The following is a 19,686-nucleotide window of genomic DNA, read 5'->3' as shown; positions in this document are numbered from 1 at the left end:
CAAGATCACGTACAAACTCATACACCCAGAGCCAGCTGACCCACTACCAAAGGACAAGGCACCGGGAAGGAGATTTTAGTACAACGACAGAGCAGTACAAGGAAACCTACACCAGAAATCCCACTCACGTGTAGTTTGTAGCCTTCAGAAGAGGAATTACATTCCCAGCTACACACCCTTCCCAAAACCAACTCAGAGCAAAGCCAATGTCCCTCCCACCTATGCACTAAGCCAACTTTTTCACCTCAACACCTGCCTTAGAAAAACAAAGAGAACACAGAAGTCTGCAGTAAGGAAGCAAAGGAGTGTCTTTTTTATCCAGGAATGTGAAGAAACTGCCCAAGTGCACAAGTGTGGAAAGCAACAGTCTCCATAGAAGAGAGGAAGCTGCTGCAATCGCGTGCGTGAGGCAGCACAGACACCTTTTCCCTCACTGCTTGAGTTCTCACACCCCTTGTACTGACAGGTCCGTACGATGAAAACATTGGCAACACACCTTCACAGAATACATCAACTGCCAGACTCGGCGTGGCTCAAGTGTCAATACAAGCACAAGGGAGAGAAACATTTGAATATGCACATGCATTCTACAATTAAAAAAATAACTCTATAATTAAAGGGAATGATATACTTGGCAATGAGGTATAAAGCATAGGGGAAACCCACAAGACCAAGGGCTGTTGCTTAGCACATACATCACACCTGGCAGAGCCCACAAATAAGGGGTCTTGCTGCATATAGTGCAATGGCACCAAAAGATCCAGGACCAATATGTTACTTGTCAGAAAAATCACTACCAACTTCAATAGCACTAAGGAGGTATGCTACACATCTTGGATTTCTCCTCCTCCACAGACATTTGCAGGGAATAATGTGCAGAGCATAGCCCACGCTGCTTGCAACTCACGAACTCACGATGTGGCTCCGTCTCTTCCCTCAAGGGTGGACCAAATTTTACTTGACCAACTACAGAGGAGAAAAGGAAAACAAGAATCGAAGTTGGACTGTAATTAGACCCAATTCAGCTCCAAAGGCTAACCAAAAAGGCAAATCCAGTTTAATGAGTGCATCACAGCCCCACTGATGGAAACTTCTGACACAGGCACACCCCCAACTTGTGCCTGCTGGAAACTAAGGGGCACAGAAAGTACTCTTCTGTCACAAAGGCAGCACGATCGCCACTTGCCCCACCCGCTCATTAGGAAGGATGAGGAAAACCATTCAGCAAACAAGGCCGTCAAGTGCCCTCTTTAGAGCACCAATACAGATGTAATTTAGAGAAAACACGTTCTTTGGGGCGATTCAATAGCACTAAAGAGCCGTGAATGAAGTTTGGAGAGAGCTTATCGCATCTTCTAGGAAAGCTCTTTGGCAGACGCTCTTTAACACTCCTTCCCACAATTTTAGCTTCAGAAAAGACAACTAAAGCTCCAAGGATTGCTCTGATTTAATTCAAGCAAAAGAATGACCACAGTTTGGGGGATGGAGTCTGCTTTTAATGGCCAGCGATCAACCACCTCCTTTCCTGGTTTCTAAAGGACTGTTTCAGTTCAAAAGCAAAAACCACAACAAGAGACTAATTTAAGGCAGAAAAATCTTCCTCTGCCATTCTGCTACCTAGCACAATCTGGCATCACTCCGAATATCCCTGCTGCAGTGGCGTATGAAGCGATACCAAACAGCTCTCAGAAGAGCTCAGGTTGCGTCCTGTTCTGTTAAGATGAAGCAATAGTGAGATTTGCTGAAGTGCTGACAAAAAGGGGCATTCAAATGTTTTACACTAATGTTTCTTTTGCATAGTCATCTAGAAACTATATCCGTAAGTGAAACAGCGTAAGATTTTCTTTTCCTGAATATCACTAAAACTGTTTCTATATACGTCAGCTATGCAGAATACGAGTTGAAATAAGTTAATATCAATGATTATTTTAAGAATAGTTAATGTTGTCATAGTACACATGCCTACAGTTTATTTCAGAGCGTGTCTTTTCTCCTCTCCCATTTCTAATTGTCAAATGAATCCTATGAGGCACTACCAGAGGCTAGAAGTGAACAATAAAATACTTCAATTCCAAAATATATTCACTTTAAAGCCAGTATTGTGTACCTGGTTTTTAGCAGGTTTCTTTAGCATAATAGCAACAAAGACAGACAGAAATCAAGCGGAAGCTAAAAATAAAGATTGCATGTACTTTTTAGTACATGAAAGTTAGAATTATTTGGAGACATTTTATCTGTAGAGTGTCTTTAACTTCAAGACAAGGGTTTTTAAAACACTGGATTTGAGCAAGTAAAGACAATGCTGGCCGGCATTTGTCTTTGCTCAGATAACATTTCCTTTTTGGCCTCTCAGTTTAACGGTATTGATAGTTGGAAAGTCTTCACTAACATACAGTTAAGTATGAAGACAGGATGCAGTAACAGAATATCTGTTTTCTCTTGTTTATGAAACACTTCAGTCCTGCACCGCTTATCACCTTCCATAAGCGTGCTGTTTCTTCCCAGCTGTTAAAGCAGAAAGTCAGAAACTTTGTCTTTGACAAAACCGTAGGTGAAATGGAGTTTCAGAGTATTCCAAGAGAGAAAATAGAATCTGCAAGAAACACATACCAAACTGCTTGACAAAAACAACTACAGGATCGTTCTCTCCTTCTCATAAGAAAGCAAATGAGGAACAAAAGAACAAGTTCTGCAGAGGTAGAACACGATTTTTATGAATGCTTGCTTTGCAGATGAATGGAAACATAATTCCACAAAGAAACAGAAAGCAGAATGCACGCCAGAACTCGGGACTGGAGAAGCAGTCCACACAAACTGCTGCAAAATTGTTGAAGGACAACCGCAAACAAAATTTTAAAGTGTTTTCATCTCTTTCTCTTTGAGTGTCTCTCCCCCAAATATAATGAGTTTTGCTAAGGGCCTGTACGTGTGACAGAGCAGCACAACCAAAAGTAAAAGCAACCCTTGAGCCTGTTCCCAGATCACAAAACATTCTGTGGCTCAAGAAATCATAAGCATTTAGTTTTGTCGGCAAACGAAAACTTAATCTGAGTCTGTGATTAAAATGTATTCCCACCTCAGGATCATCGCCATCAAAATCACGGTAAGTGGAATGCTCAGAATTATTCATTTTATCCAAAAGTTCAATAGCAAGACTTGGATTTAATGGCTGGGTAACAAAAAGGATGCTGAAAGACAGAAGGAAAAACACAGATTAAAATTCCAACCACTCATATTAAGCATATTTTAATTTTAGAACTTAAAAAAAATCCCATACATAAATTTATACCTGTAGTAACTTTTCAGCTGTCGGTCCTTTTTTAGGATTTTTTCCTAAGTACCATTTTCACAGAATGATGGAAACTATTGGACCTGTAAAAGGAAGTGGTAGTCGTGAGAATCAATTGCCCAGTGAACTACATGATCATTATCTACTGAAACAGAAAAGTACTTGCCATTTCATTTTGTCCTTTAATTCAGGAGGCTGGAAGTTGCTTTCCATCATTAGCAGAAGCGCTCTAAAAAATCCAACAGTATTTCTGTGGGTTACATGGCAGTACATATCTGACATGAATTTTGAATACATTGTTTAGTTGGCAGGAAGAAGTCCATCCGTTTAAGAGATGCTACCAGGACAACATGATGCATTTATGCAGCAAAAGGAGTTGTCACAATTTCTATCACGTACATCCAGAACACTTACAACCCACTACCCTTGCAGTACCCCCAAACACCACAAGCACCCATGTAGCCACTACTCCAGGTGGATGATTTGGGGAGCTGTACTTACACACCGCGCTTTAACCCCTTGCTAACCTCACTGGATGTAGGTCAAACATTGGATGGAGACTGAAGCTCAGCAAGCTCTATAGCAGTTATTCCAGATGCCCACAGATCACAGAGGTGGTTATAGCCACCTTTTCTTCCTACTGCAGCAACTTCTGGCACCATCCTAAAGGGTAAAAGACATTTTTAGATAAAATTCTCGCCCCAAATCAAACATTCTTCTGTACGCAGCAGTTTACTACTCTTTTTCCTAAAGCTCTCAACCTGTAACCTCACAGCATATACACTTACAGATGTGGATATAGACACATGCGTGCATGTGTGCGCGTGTGTGTGTAAAAAGTTACGTAATGTATCCATGAAGTTCTCCTCAGTCACCTTCTAGTAACTAACAGGCAGTTTCCAAAACAGCTATTTAGGCTGTGGGACAACAGGAGGAAAATGTGTGCTCTAGGTTTGTCCACGCTAGCAACACCCACCTCTGCTGGCATCTACACCTCTGGCATGAAGTGCAGAATGGTTTGCCTTGCTGTGCCACCAAAGACCAATTTCTTCACACTGTTTCAAAGGTGGCAGCAGAGCCAAAGGGGCTTTGTTCTGGTCTGCGGCTGATAGTTTATTTTGGTCCCAAATAAACCACATCCGATGTCAGCGATGGGTAGTGTGCCAATGTAGACAAGGGCTTAGGAAGAGCTCCATCCTTTAAAGCCTGCCTGTAACATCGGGAAGTTTGGGGATGGCGGAGGTGGTTAAGGGGTAATAGAGTTATTCACAAGCTTGCAAATTATTACTCAAAACATAGTTGGAAGGCTGACAACTCACGTCCTTACCAGTCCGTTCTCCCCCCGCCTCGGTTAAGTAACATGTTTCAGTTTGAATATACAGACTGTGCATTACTGGCATTATCAGAATCATTTCAAGCACAGTGTTTTGTATTTTTATGAAGGTGGTTTCTAAAGTAGATGTGAAATAACATCTTTACATGTGTTCTCTAGTTCTTTGTAACACCAGGCGTGCAGAAACATCACGGGCGTGGCCGCTGCCGCTGCGGGCGTGGCCGCCCCGGCGCCGCGCCCCTGGTGCCCGGGGGGAGCCTGGGGACGCGGCCGCCGGGTCGGGGTTTGTCGTCCCCTCCGCTGTTGCGCCCTGTGCTGCGGGGGGGCGGGGGGGGCGGTGGATTGGGGGGTGTTTGCCCCCCGCGGTGTGCGCCGGCAGCCTCGTCCCTGCCCGGCTGGGAGCGGCACCGGCGGCAGCCCGAGGTGCTGGGGCGGCGGGCAGGGCTGGCCCCTAGATCTTCAGACGGGGCTCGGTGCTGGCGGGGGAACCGCATAAATAAAGTCGGTCTGGTCTGGCGGCGGGCTGGACGGTGAAAACCCACCCGAGAGGGGACGAGCGGGCGCTGGGCAGCCGGTGTCCGCGCCCGCCACTTGATGCTTCGCTGGGTTTCGGTTGCCGTTGGCTCTCCCGGCAGATACTCCGGCCTCGGAGCGCAGTGCCAGATGGCTGTGGGGTCATTAAATTACTGAAGAGCTGCACAGATCCACGGGCGGCTCTTTGTGCAGGAAATAAATAAACAAACAGATAATGTTCCGGACTGGAACTATTAGCCTAACGAAGTCAAGGCAGTTCCAGTGCTTAAATGTGGATTACACGGCGGGAAAGCCTGTTGTTTAACCAGTCTGACACTTAATTTCTTTTTTCTCCCTCCCCCACCCCCCCTTCTTGAAAAGCGAGCGAGCGAGCTGAGTTAAACATATGGATTCCTATTGTTAAGAAGTATGGTTGCTTTCGTTTCACTAGGTCCTTGAGTGGAATTAAGACTACTCCCCTCCTCTCCTTTCCTCCCCTGCAAGGCAGACATGACCTAAAGATGAACCGAGTTTGCCTAGTGGCGGTGTTCATTTCAGTTGAAAGGAATGTTGTCAGTGCTTTCATAAATGTTAATTGAGATTTGTTTGCAGCGTTAACCAGCGGAATGCCTCAAACCAGCTAGAATGTGCGATTCTAGAATAGAACGATTATTCTAGAGAGCTGGGCTTTTGTGACATACAGACATACAGCTGTGCAGTAAGTCTTGCTGGCTCACGTTTTCTGCACTTACACTTGTTTTTCCCTCTTTCTGTCATGAAGGTTACCATTAAGGGTATCGAAAGAGAGCTCATCTGCCCAGCATGCAAGGAATTATTTACCCATCCACTGATCCTTCCTTGCCAGCACAATGTCTGTCACAAATGTGTGAAAGAAATACTCTCTGCATTTGAAGACTCTTTTGCTGATGGAGGCTCTGAATCCTCTAATCAGAGTAGCCCTCAAATTCAAAGCTCTTCTTCCAGCATGGACAGGATTAGTAGATCAGGTACGTATCGGAATTTTTGCGTGTTTTCCTTATTTTATGTGTTCGACTGACTTGAGCCGAATTGCGTCTGCATTGGTAAAATGTCTTCCCGGTACTCCTGATGCAGTTAAAGAGATGACTTAGGGATAGTGCGAGTCTTGTTCATTCTGTGGCAAGAACAATGGGAATATTTTTAAGGACAGTGCACTCTATTTCATATATAATAGATCAGTCTTTGTGGCGTCCTGTAAATCTTTGTAACCATTGTATTTGTTTATTCCTGTATTTCAGTTACATTGAGATGCAGTAGCATCATGTTCAATAGCGTCGATGTTGAGGTGTAGATTTCAGCAGTTTTATTGCCTGTCAGTGGTACTGTTGAGGTGGTTCTCTCAGGTTTCGGCCAGCCTAAATTGAGTAGTTCGACTTCCTTCTGAGCCTCTGCAGACTTTGCAAATGATGGTTTTGTCCTACCCAATTCATTACGCTTACAATAAATCATTTTCCATAGACGATGGTTATTGCACGGTTGCAGAATTGGGAGACAGATGACTGTAAGAAGACTGCGCTAACCGCCTCTTCCAGTGTGGTCTGCTCTGGAAGCTTTAAGGAGCACTCCTCATGCTCTTTGTGATGTCACACTAGAAAGATTCTTACAGCTGTTGTGTAATCCACAGATGAGTTGTTCTTTTACACAGATACATCGAAAGTACTTCTTGAAAGAAACCTCATCTTGGCTTTTAGGCTTCCTTCTGACGTAACTGTCCACTTTAAAACCGCAGTCCGCAGTGATCTGGAAGAGTCGCCCACAAGACAAACCCTAAAGCTGTGTCTTGTATTTCGTATGTTACTAACGTTCATCATCCCCTTCCCAGTTTTCAAAGCTCAAATATTTTATTTCACCCACTTCTTTTAAACAACTCTTGAGTTGTTAGTACTGGTACTCTTTCAGGATCAGTTTGATAAGCAAATGCTGTGTTTGCTGTAGCTTGGCAGGTTGAGGCTTGCATCATTTGAGGGAATCCCCAAACGAAATAGCTAGTTGTCTTCATTACAGTCCTGTTTTCTGGATATGGGGTGCACAGCCCCACAATCACTGTTTAGCTCTGCATACATTTCAGCTGCTTTCTCAGCTCTCTCTACCTGCAGCGTTATGTGAAGTTTGAACGAAGAGAGCCCACTGGTGACTGCCATCTCCCAAATCCAAGTCTAGTCCCTTTTTTCCTCAGTAAGCATGATGTTCTGTCACGGCATTGTATGCATGGACTGAAGCGGTCACCGGTTTCCGCTGCAGCTGTCCACTACGTGGTTTTACAACGTGGACATCAGGGCACCAGGTTGGGTGCCTAAGGAGTGGTGGGCGCACCGTGGGTGACCTGGCCTCCTTGTGAGAACTGTGGCTTGCCAAGTGTGGGAGTATCAGACAGGCTGTGCGTGGGGACCAGGCCCCCCATGCTGCTTTCAGCAGTGTAAGTAAGGAGGTAATCCTTAATCTTCCGTGGAAAGCTGCCCTCCAGCTTGCTCTCTGTCGGGCAGTAGAAACAGTGATCTAGCATGATGGGGTGCGCAGGCAGTGCTGTGGCACCATCCACGCTGTGCACAGAGGAGGCAGAGCTCCCTTGGGAACCTGACATTTAGATGCTACTAGATGTCACCCATACTGTTCTGTTAATGCAGTCTAGCTGTTCTGCTCAGAACCTACAGAAAAGCATAAGACCAGCCGAGTTTGAGACTGACATTTATTCATGCTCTGGTTGTGGCTTCTTAGCTGATAGTGATGCATAACTACCATGGGGTACATTTTGAAGATTTTTAAAGGAACTAGTTTCTTACAGGAGTGTTGGTTTGTTTTTTTAAAGAGACTGGAAAGGGCGTGAGAGGTAGGGAGGTTTTGGATTGTTGGGTGAAGCACCCACAGAAGAGTGACACAAGGCAAGTGTCTTTTGGATAGCATCAAAGGACACTTCAAAAAGAAATGAAGCATCAACATTTCTGATGGGAAGATCCTCACTAAATACAGATGGGACCAAATTTCACTTTCTGAAGAAGAACCAATTTCAACACTAAGAATTCAGCTTGAAGTCATACCTCTATTTACAAATTAGTTATACCAACATGCCGTCATCTCAAGGGGATCTTAAAACCATGCTCCAGCTCGAGAGAATGGTTTTTTATTTCTTTGTAAGGGGAGGCTGAGAGGATACATGTTAAGCCTAAACACTGGCTTAACCTGCTTCAGTAATACATAAAGGACTAATTTTGATAGTTGTGCCCTGTGGGTTCATGAGTGAGACATGGGGATGCACTCTCTGTTTGATAGCCTCAAGAATGTTACCCTGTAAATAGTTTTTGGGTCTGTGTGAGCCATCCCCTGGAACAGGCTCCAAAGAATCCCTAGGCTTGCGACTTGACTTGAGCCTTGGATCACTTTATTTTGGAGAAGAGGGGAAATTTGTGCATAGCTGTTTCGTAGGAGGGCAGCTTCTCTACTGTCCCCTTTTGAAATGAAAAGAGATAAGCTGTACCCTTGTGTAACCATGCAGATCTGTGGTTCCCCAGTTCAAGGTAGAGGAATCTCTCAGACATAACCGTCTCAGCATCCCCTTTGGTGTGCGGGGCTTACTTAGCAGCCCTCCTTTATCAAGGCCGTTCAGCAAGGGCCAAGTCAGCCTCTACGTATTTGGACTGAATGATTTGGCTGAGATTTCGTACTGGTGATATCTAGTTCTCTTGTTTTCCTCTTTATATTTTTATGATGCCTCTTGGGGTAAGCCAGATAAGTTTGACTCGGCCAAAGCAAACTTCAGGGAGCTCCAAGTTGGCTATATTTGTCTGGGAATAACCAGTCTCACTCTGGGAATAGACATCTTACACTTCAGCGTGTTACGAAGCTGTTGCTCTCTATGTGGGCAGCCAGTTAGCCTAAAACCAACTGGTTTCCGGAAGGTTTTGTGTTTAGTCTTTTGAAAGGCTGCGGCTTGAGTGCATGCAAAACTAGACGAAGAAGATAGGATTGGAATAGCTAAATTAACCTTACCGTAGAATTAAGTTTTAGAGCAGTAGTTTGTAATGCCCCCTGAACTCAGACATTACACTACCTTGTCATGGCAAATGTATTCTCTTTGGCTTGGCAGAGTGCATATGAATTGGTATTGTACTGGTTTGGATGATGTGCTACGATAGTTTGAAATTGGTTCATAAATTCCTGTGCTTCTCCCTTTAAAATCTAAACCTCTTCTGTTTACACTCCTCCTAAATCAGGATTTGGTGTCTACACAGGCAGAAAACGTAATTCACTGACTCCTAGATCGAGTCTGTTTCCTTGTCCGGGTTGCCAGCGGGATACTGATCTCGGAGAACGTGGCATCAATGGCTTATTTCGCAACTTTACTTTGGAAACCATTGTGGAAAGATACAGACAGGCAGCCAGGGCAGCCGTTGCTATTATGTGCGATTTCTGCAAACCTCCACCTCAAGAGGCCACAAAGAGCTGCATGGACTGCAGGGCAAGCTATTGCAACGAATGTTTCAAAATACACCATCCTTGGGGAACTGTGAAAGCCCAACATAAACATGTAGGACCAACCACCAACTTCAGACCCAAGGTAAGTATCCCGTATCTTACAGAATTTGGGTTGCAGCATTTGCATATAGCTTCAGACATATCTGTGCAATGGTAGTTGCTTTTTGGGACCGTTGTTCCTTTTTTGACTATTGCTGTTATTCATTGAGTGAACCATAAGCTTTTGTTCTTGCTGACAGCATGACTGCAGTTTTGAACATGTCTGCCTGCACAGATGATTTTCCTGAAAGTTTCCTTCCCTCCTCGCACCTCCCCCCGAATCCAGCAGTCAATGACAATGGGATAGCTTATTGCATATTCTGCTGAATGACAGTCTTATGTACCAAGGTGCTAGCGAGACTGGTGTCTTTGGGCTTTTCACCATAGACTAAGATAACATTTGGGGCTTGAGAGTTGGTTTCAGAGATGGTTTGCAATTTTAGCTTAGTGTGTCCATATTTATGCTACTCACTTCTATTTTTGAGCCCTTTCCTGTCCTTTCTTGTATGTGTGTGCGTGTGTTAAAAGATGATGCTTTTAAAGCTTGACTGTTGGCACTGATGTCGTGTTCTCCTCCTTGACATGACACTGAAAAGCTTTCTCAAGAGCTTCTCTTTGGTAACATGGAGTAGATGGACCCAAATGTCTTTCAGTGCTCTGGAACGAGGCAAAGCATTTCTTTTTTTTTAAAACACACACGCACACATGTGCACAAGCACACCCACCCACCCCCACCCACCCCCTTTTAGACGGTTTTATCTGTTGCTTGAGCTTGGAGTTGAGCAGCACTTTTTTTGCCTCTTCGAGCAGTTACTTCAACGTGTTCAATTTTTGAAAGATTACTTTTAGCAAACACCAGCTTTTTCGCAATGCTGTTTAAGCTGGTACTGGAATTAACGCTCAGCATGAACAACTTGTAATTGGAGTCAGACAGAAAAAATGAAACACTGGAGCCTTTTATCTTTAAAATGACTGTGACTGGGGGTGTGGCTGCATTTCATCTGTTGCTCCAAGAGCAATGGCTATGTGGCTGATCAGAGTCTAGCTTAAATTTAAATCATTACAGTATTATGTCAACTCCTGCTTTAAGACAGTTCGTAGTTGTTTCAAGAGATGCTGGCATGGACACAGTTGAATTTGACAGCGTGGCTGTGTTATATATTGCATTTACAGCTCTGAACAGGAGTGTAGGGAGCTTGAGGCACACAAACAACTTCAGGGATTAGCAAAATGGTTGATTGCAGTATGGAGGCTACATGATGTGTACACAGACATCGCTACAGGTTTACTCACTGTGAACCTCGTGAAACTGTGTGTGTTCATCTGCTGGCTTTCACTGGCATAGACAAATATAAAAGGTGGAAGATAAACTGAATATAAAGAATCCACTGATGAAATCAGATGCTGCTGTGGGGTGATTTAGTGTTTTGATGGTTTGTTGGCCACCTCAGTTTTTGGAAGTACACCTGCATTCTCTCTGCTCTCTTTTTTTTTCAGATTTTGATGTGTCCAGAACATGAAATGGAGAGGGTAAACATGTACTGTGAAATCTGCAGAAGGCCTGTTTGTCATCTTTGTAAACTGGGTGGATGTCATGCAAACCATAGAGTAACAACCATGAGAACTGCCTACAAAACCCTTAAGGTAAAAGTAAATATTGTTGGACCTGGCCTTAAGAAGGGGAAAAGTACTGAGCTTCTGGTGTAAGGGCAAACTCCCTGTGGCAGGAAGCCAGGATGTGTGTTTAGAGGACACTGAACCAGTCATGAGGCATGCTGTTGTGCAACATCTGTTAATATCTATATTAGTGTGACATAGCGCACTTCTGAGAAACTGTATTTTCTATGAGGCTTGAAACATAACCTCTTAAAAGTCCTTCCACCTTGTTTTAGCCAACTGTATAGCAGTACTGACCAATGCAAAAGGTTTAAGCAGTTTATACTTTACAATCTAGCTTTTTTCAGGTAAGTGTCCTTGTGGCTTGGATTAGCTGATACTTCAGAAGCACTCCTGAAAAATTTGCATTGGAAGTATCTGTTGGGACCTTGTATGTTTCTGAAGTTGCATAGCTGTTAATTCGCAGTACAACAGGGAAGACTTGCAAACATTGCTTTGTTGTTAAAGAATGATTGCTTCTACCTCCTCTTCTTCCTTCTCTTCCTCTCTTGCTCACAAGAAAAAAAAAAAGGGGGGGCGGGGGTGGGGGGGAAGACCAGACCAGCCTGCCTTGTGCTCTTTGGCCTCCTTGCCTGTTTGCAAGGCTTTTCCTGTACAGCTGTTAACTCTTGCAAGTCAGGAAATGCAGAGACACTCATAAGTTCATGCTTTGAACCACTCATTCTTCTAGAAAATCTTACTACAAATGAGTTAATAACTAACGTGGCTTTTCTGTAAGTTTTAGTAACGTCCTGAAGCCTCATGTTCCTAGCCTAAGAGAAGGTGGCACTTGTGGCTGGGGAAGACTGAGCCAGCTGAGGCTGTTACCTCTTGTCCTTAGAGGCTGTTACCTCTTGTCCTTAGAGGCTGTGCCCCCAGTCCTGCCCACATCAGTGGCCTGATGTCCCTGTGCAGTCATTGCGGGTCACTGAGCAATTCTCCGCAGGGGTGCTGCTCATAACTGGTGGCAGGCTGTTGTCCTCGCAACTAGATAAAGCGAGTGCTAGCTGGATGACCTGCCTGTGCTGGTTGTCGGTTTGGGTGGGATACCCTTCTTCTGCTAGCTCGCTGTTTTGTTTTCACAGGAGAAGCTTTCAAAAGATATTGAGTACCTCATCAGTAAGGAGAGCCAGGTGAAAGCTCACATCACACAGCTGGATCTGCTGCTGAAAGAAACAGAGGTAAGAGTGTCTTCCGTGTTGGCTGGGGATAGCCCTTGCAGGGACACAGCAGAGACTCAAACTGTTTTCACTGAAGTGTTTCAAATCCTTTGGCTTTTTTCAGTTAGCCAGTAAAACAATTTCTGAACAGTTTGTGTTAGTCCTGAATCACAAATGGTAAGACCTAATCCTGACAGTGTTGGAAATATGGGCAACATACAGAGGGAAGTTAAGTTTTGGGTGCTGCTGTAAATTTAATTGAAAGAAAGCTTGTTTGATACCTTAATCAAAGAGAGGTGGGTTAGACTTACAGCTCTTGTGTATTAACGGTGCTTCACAATTTACACTGGCTGTTTGCCGCCTTGAGGATGTTGCAATAAAGTCAGAATGAAGAGTCAAATCTCCCTGCAGAAGAGTCAGAGCTGGGAGCTCACGTACAAGCTGAAAAACACAATGGCAGAAATTGCAGGAGCTCCTGGCCCTGCCTGCATCTTGATAAAGATTGTCTCTGTGCTTTGTAGTTCCTTTTATCCAGGGCACTAGTTAGAGGTGACCCTACAGTTCTGAGGGCATATGTGAGAAGCTGGGCTGGACCCCCATCTCAGTGTGGTTGGGGAAGGTGGAGGAGCACCTAGCTCTTGGGCATGAAGACTTCAGAAACTGACCTGTTTTTACAGTGCTTTTCCATGAGCTGTTTAGACACATGCTATGCGTAACTCAAGACATAATCAGAGGAATACTTTCCTGCTCTTCGTTCTCTGTGTTGATCCAGTAAACGCTCACTAGCTTGGGTGCAGTGCTGATCACATTTTCAGTGCTGATGGGCATAACAAAGCTCATTAGTCTTGTCTGTCAAATGGATGACTAGATTGCTGTGATACCTTGAACAACTTGAGGTATGTTTCTGTACACAGCCACAGTGCTGTGGAATCTGTCTAAAATGTCTTTTGTTCCCTCCTAGTGCAACAGTGAACGAGCTAAAGAAGAAGCATCTCAGAGCTTTGAGAAATTATCTCATGTCCTAGAAGAGAAGAAGTCCGCAGCTCTTAGGGCAATTGAAACTTCTAAGAATTTAAGGCTGGAAAAATTGCAAACGCAAGCAGAGGAATATCAAGGGCTCCTGGAAAATAATGGCCTTGTAGGATATGCTCAAGAGGTGCTTAAAGAAACTGATCCATCTTGTTTTGTTCAAACAGCAAAACAGCTTCATGACAGGTATCTTAATTATCTTCTGTTTGAAGTACAGATACTGTTCCAGGATGTCTGGTCAGTCATATTCTTTTGACACCTGCTAGCAAAGTACTGAATGCAGTACCTTGTATTGCAAAGGCTCAGAGATGGTCCCAGTACCGTTCAGTAGAAATTGCTACATTACAGTGTGCGTTAAGAAACAGCAGTCAGGAGGGGCTCTGTCCTGTGACAACACGTGGCCTTGTTCAGTAGGACTGCACTGGAAGGGTAGCCCATTCAGCTCACTGACACATTCCTTTGCTCAGAGATTGTATCGGGTATTTGCAAGTTAATCTAACAGGTCTCTTCTGGCTTTAAAGTCTTTGATCTTAATAGCTGTTCTCCATTAGCGCTTCACATCTGTTTTGTTCTTTGAACATAATGCCCCAAATTGTTAAAATGCTCTACCAGCTGAACGATTACCTCTTCATTATCTTTACACTGATACCTTTACACTGCTGTACAAAAGACCTTAAATTTTGCATTTGAATTCTGTCTAGAGAGACAGAAATTTCTGGGAGACATCAGTAAGTACATGAAAACAGCACTTTTTATAAAGCAAAACCTAGCATTTTTAGTTTAAGGAATGCACACATGTGAATTCCCTTTTCTCTGTTCTGCCATCCCTTTGCTTCTGTGCTTTCAGAATCCAAAAAGCTACTGAATCTCTGAAGAGCTTCAGGCCAGCAGCTGAAACTACTTTTGAAGACTTTGTGGTGGACATAGCTAAGCAAGAAGAGATCCTTGGTGACTTGTCCTTCCATTCCAATGGTAAATTGCGAGAGCATCAGGTCTTTCTCAAGTTACGAGTTGAAGGGCTTCTCTGGAAAGAGGCAAAACTTATGCAGGGCTGCAGCTGCAGAACTCAGTCTTGTGACTTGCATTGTCCCTTCTGTCTCTGTGATCCACAAGGCATTACCTGGCAGCAATGCTAGCTTCAGCTTTGAAAAAGAAGCTAAGATGCCGTTGCATTCAGTACCAGTTTACATTGGCTTCCAAAACATTGTACTTAAGTAATACTAGGTCTTCCTAGAAGCTTTTTGTTAACATGACAGAAAAGAATAGGCTTTTAGATGCTTTTTTAGCTGCCAGCAAAAATAAACAATACAACTTTCGAAGTAAAAACAGAAAGTAAGGGATTTATGTAAGTGCATGAATGGAACCATCCTCATCTGTACTCTTTAACGGATTGAGTCAGATTTCTGCCCCCACCCCCACCCCCCCCAAGTGCTATAGCCACTCAACAAAGGGCTTGTATGGTTAATTCTAAAACAACAGATATCTAAATTTGAGGGTTTTTTTCTCCTGAATCTCTGGCATTCCAGGTCTAGAAATACCAGAAATCAATGAAGAGCAGAGCAGAATGTACAACAAAGCTCTGATCAGCTGGGAATGCCCTGGGAAGACAGACTCAGCTGATATCTATGTTCTTGAGTATCGTAAGCTTAATAGAGAAGAGGAGAGTGCGACGTGGCAGGAGATCAAAGTTTGCAGCAAGAGCAAAGTAATATCTGATCTTGATGATGACAGCTCCTATGCCTTTAGAGTTCGAGGATATAAAGGGTCCATCTGTAGCCCTTGGAGCCGAGAAGTTATTTTGCGTACGCCTCCAGCTCCAGGTATTGGGTTTTCTTCTGTCCACAAGGTGTTGAATCTGTGTCTGTCGGTGTGAAGAGCTGTAGGTGGTTTCCAGTAGTTCCCAGACTTCTACTCTACTGTTACCGGTTGCGTAAATGTTTAGAAGCACTGTTAACAAACAGGTTAAGTAGGTGGCGTGCTGAGACCGTTTTAGCTTGCATGACGTTCCCTTAGCCTTTAAAAGTGAGAAATTCTGATGCCAGCATGACTTAAAATGTAGTTTATAAGCACAGAAGGCCAAATACTTAACTAAGAGGAAATTTTTTTGGATACTGTTTTTCAGTTTTCAGTTTTCTTTTTGATGACAAATGTGGGTACAACAGCGAACATCTCCTGCTGAACCCAGGAAGAACCTCTGTGGAAAGCAGGGCTGGATTTCCTCTACTGCTGGGATCTGAGCGCATGCAGGTCGGATGCTACACAACCCTGGATTACATCATTGGCGACACCGGGATTGCCAAAGGGAAGCACGTCTGGGCTTTTCGTGTGGAAGCCTATTCATACCTGGTGAAAGTGGGAGTTGTTTCTAGCAACCAGATACAGAAATTGTTCCATAATACCCATGATGTGACCAGCCCAAGGTAAATTGCAGACTCTTGCTCAATACATGTTTTATATAAGGAGATGGCTTTTTAAAAAATAAGTTAAGAGTGAGTCTGGTCGCAATTAGTACACAAGGTGAACCTAACTAGTGGAAAGTAGCTTGAAGGATATGCTGTAAGCAGGTTGTCCTGTTCATCCCCTGCTATTAGCAGAAAGGTGTTGTAATTATCCAGAGTCCTATTTTCATTCTTTTTGGGAAAGAAAGGAGGTTCCTATAGATGTCAAGATGTGCCAGTTAAAGCAAGAAGGTAAAAAAAAAGCATCACTTGCAAGATTGAAGCAATGTTTAATTGTCAATAGTAAGACTCTGCCTTAATTTCCTTAGCATACTAGGTTTGGCAGCCATTCAGAGGTACAATGTTCACTGTGTGTATCTGTGTATCTTTGCTGTAGCTTGCGTCACGGTGGATTCCAAGTCACTGGCTTATCCCAGGCTATACACTTGCATATGGTACTGGAGTGCTACTGATCCCAAGCCAAAGTACAGTGGACAAACCAATAAAAAGATTTCAGCTCTGAAGTATGGTTGTAGTAAGCCTGGATGTGTCTAGGAACTGCAGGCTGGGAGGCTATCTCCTGAGGACTCTTAACTTTTTCAGGAATGTAAAAAATGTATCAGCTTCCTCCTGTGTAACATACTGAAAGTGTAAGAACGCCTGTGTCTTGAGCTGCTTAAAGCCAGACGGAGGCTTTTTGCAAAGTGAGAAATTAGATCCTGATTTCCTGATTTCTTTTTCCTTATCCACACAAATACCTGGAAAACTTTGGCTGACACAAATCCAATCTCCCCCCAGACATCCCAAAAATGCAAACCTAGCTAGGGATTGTCGGCACAGAAGAATGTGTGCTTCTCCAGTGTGTCTTCATCTGGTGACAGAAGTAGGGGGCAAAAGCATGTAGACTGAACAAATCTGGCCACAAACTTTCCCCAGTAACCAGCTGGGAAACAGGGGTTCATGGAAACCTCCAGGCAGAGCGCTTTAAAAAAAACCAAACCACCAAACCAAAAACTTAAACCACTACTTTTTGTGTTGTGAATTTTAAAGACAATGTAATACAGCAGTGGTGAGGAAAACTCATAGGACAACAGTCATGTTAAATGTATTTACTCGTGTCATTTAACATTATGTAAATGAAGTTAAACATACCTTGTCTGTAATCATTAGTCATAGTCGCTAAATTACTTTTCAAGTTAACTAATTTGCTCTACCTGTAGGTTCATTAATGATTACCTAGCATGAGTACATTTAGATACATCCGCTCCTTAGTAAAGCCTTCTGTGGTCTTGTCCTCGTTAGCGTTTAGCTGTTATTTATTGTCTGAAGTGGCCCAAGTGAGTGTTCTCCACCTACTAAATGCGTCTTCCCTCCTGGCTTAGGTATATTTTTACCCCACAAGGTTTTGCAGGTGACCATGTGGTGTTTCTTGTCTTACAAAAATGTTTTCTCCAGTTCACATCACTGATCCCCCTTCAGAATTTGACAAAAGCAAATGGTTGTTTTTCTGTTCTAGGTACGAGCAAGACAGTGGTCATGACAGTGGGAGTGAAGATGCCTTCTTTGACTCACCACAGCCTTTCACACTGGTCACTTTAGGCATGAAGAAGTTCTTTATCCCCACAACACCTGCTGCCCCCAAGGATCCAGCGAGCAGAATCCTTCCCCTGCCATCGTGCTTGGGCATCTGCCTCGACTGTGACAAAGGCAAGGTGGGGTTCTACGACGCAGGCCGTATGAAATGCCTTTATGAGTGCGAGGTGGACTGCTCTGGCATAATGTACCCAGCATTTGCCTTAATGGGTGGTGCAGCAGTTCATCTTGAGGAACCTGTCACAGCAAAGTACGGGGAGTACCACGACGACATCTAGTGCAGTGATCTCTTCCCATTGCTGTTCTGAGGTGGAAGACGAGAGAGAGCAGAAGAATTCTACCTTAGTTTTCACTCCTGATTAATTACATTCTGTCCACATGTTGCTTACAAGCCTCTGGGTCATGCTTTTTTTAAACAAACGGTTCAGACACGTCCCACACTAGTGGGAAATGTTCTTCCAGGAACTCTCCTGCCTTTCTTGTGATCTGTGCAATGCTTTTCTCCACAGACTTTCTTCCCAGGGGGAAGCAGGGAAGAAGTTTGACTAGCAACCAAAATTACTCTTCGGGGGTAGAAATCTACCTTTTGTGTAACGTAAATCCTTACATAGTCAGTTTTGCATTTAATGAAATCAAAGCTGACAGCGTGTGATTGCCATTCTCCTTTCAAGAAATCTGCCTGAATGCCTCTGAGGGGTCAAATGCTTTCCAATTAACCCCTGAGCACCAGGGGTTGGGCCCTTCAGCACGAAATAACATTTGCAAAAATACAGTATAAAGCAGGGAGAAATCAGAACTGCAGCTGAACGTTTAGGTTTTATTTGGAAAGAGGAGGGTAAACTAGAATCTGATTGCATGTCATATACCTTTAATGTGACTGTAAGCTAAAACTCTAATTCTGACACCTGGTGTCGTGTAGTTGGTGGCATAATGGTAAGTTTCTTGACTCTTCCAGGCTTTTACTATAGGCTATATAAAAATATATAAAGTGCAATTCTACCTTAAACATCAGACTTACTTTAGAGTCCAAAATCAGAAGTGTTTGCATGTGTGAGTAATTGTACCTGGTATTTAGGCAAAAGCATATGAGTTACTGACATGAGTAATAATATGTGAACTTTTAAAAAAAAATCAGGTATTTCTTTTAATACTTGTTTCTATAAGTTAATTTTTGGATCTAGTAGCAGCTTGGTTTTTTAGTAAGAATGTTAAAAATGCACTGATTAAGTCCTGAGACCCGATTTCTGCCTTAAAGGATGTCTCACCTCAAATTTCTGTTCCTCTCCTTTTAAAAACTGTATCACATAGTAGTTTTGCGTAGAATCATAGAACCACAGAATGGTTTGGTTTGGAAGGGACCTGTAAAGATCATCTAGTCCAATCCCCCTGCCATGGGCAGGGACATCTTTCGCTAGATCAGGTTGCTCAAAGCCCTGTCCAACATAACCTTGAACACTTCCAGGGTTGGGACAGCCACAGCTTCTCTGGGCAACCTGTTCCAGGGTCTCACCACCCTCACCATTAGAAATTTCTTCCTTCTATCTAATCTAAATCTCCCTCTTTCTGTTTAAGCCCTCTTTATATATTGAAAGGCTGCAATGAAGTCTTCCCTGGAGCCTTCTCCAGGCTGAGCAACCCCAACTCTCTCAGCCTTTCTTCACAGGGAAGGTGTTCCAGCACTCTGACCATTTTTGTGGCCCATTTTACATCCCCCAGTCTGTACTGATACTGGGGATTGCCTGGACCCGAGTGCAGGACCTTGCACTTGGTCTTGGCGAATCTCACAGAATCACAGAATCACTAAGGTTGGAAAAGACCTGTAAGATCATCAAGTCCAACCATCAACCAACACCACCGTGCCCACTCATGAGGTTCACATGGGCCTGCTCCTCAGGCCTGTCAAGGTCCCTCTGAATGGCATCCCTTCCCTCTAGCGAATGAACTGCTCAGCTTGGTGTCATCTGCAAACTTGCTGAGGGTGCACTCAATCCCACTGTCTGTGTTGTTAATGAAGACACTAAATAATATTGGTGCCAGCACAGACCCTTGAGGGACCCCACTCGTTACTGGTTTCCACTTGGACATTGAGCTATTGACTATAACTCTTTGGACGTGGCCATCCAGCCA

General features: G+C 43.7%; 1 protein-coding gene across 1 annotated transcript in view; it reads left to right on the top strand.

Moving 5' to 3' along the window:
- Positions 1–17,837, top strand: part of LOC132320877 (E3 ubiquitin-protein ligase TRIM36-like) — a 53,097-nt gene extending 35,260 nt beyond the window's left edge. The window contains exons 8-10 of the mRNA XM_059834502.1: positions 15,055–15,348; positions 15,651–15,948; positions 17,483–17,837. Of these exons, the coding sequence (XP_059690485.1) occupies positions 15,055–15,348; positions 15,651–15,948; positions 17,483–17,837 (947 nt within the window). The remainder of the gene's footprint in view (positions 1–15,054; positions 15,349–15,650; positions 15,949–17,482) is intronic.
- Positions 17,838–19,686: the final 1,849 nt, after the last annotated feature.

This window comes from Gavia stellata, unplaced genomic scaffold, assembly GCF_030936135.1.
Source record: "Gavia stellata isolate bGavSte3 unplaced genomic scaffold, bGavSte3.hap2 HAP2_SCAFFOLD_34, whole genome shotgun sequence".
NCBI classification, from domain to species: Eukaryota; Metazoa; Chordata; class Aves; order Gaviiformes; family Gaviidae; genus Gavia; species Gavia stellata.
The sequence above is the reverse complement of the archived record's forward strand: the minus strand, read 5'-3'. Positions and strand labels throughout refer to the sequence as shown.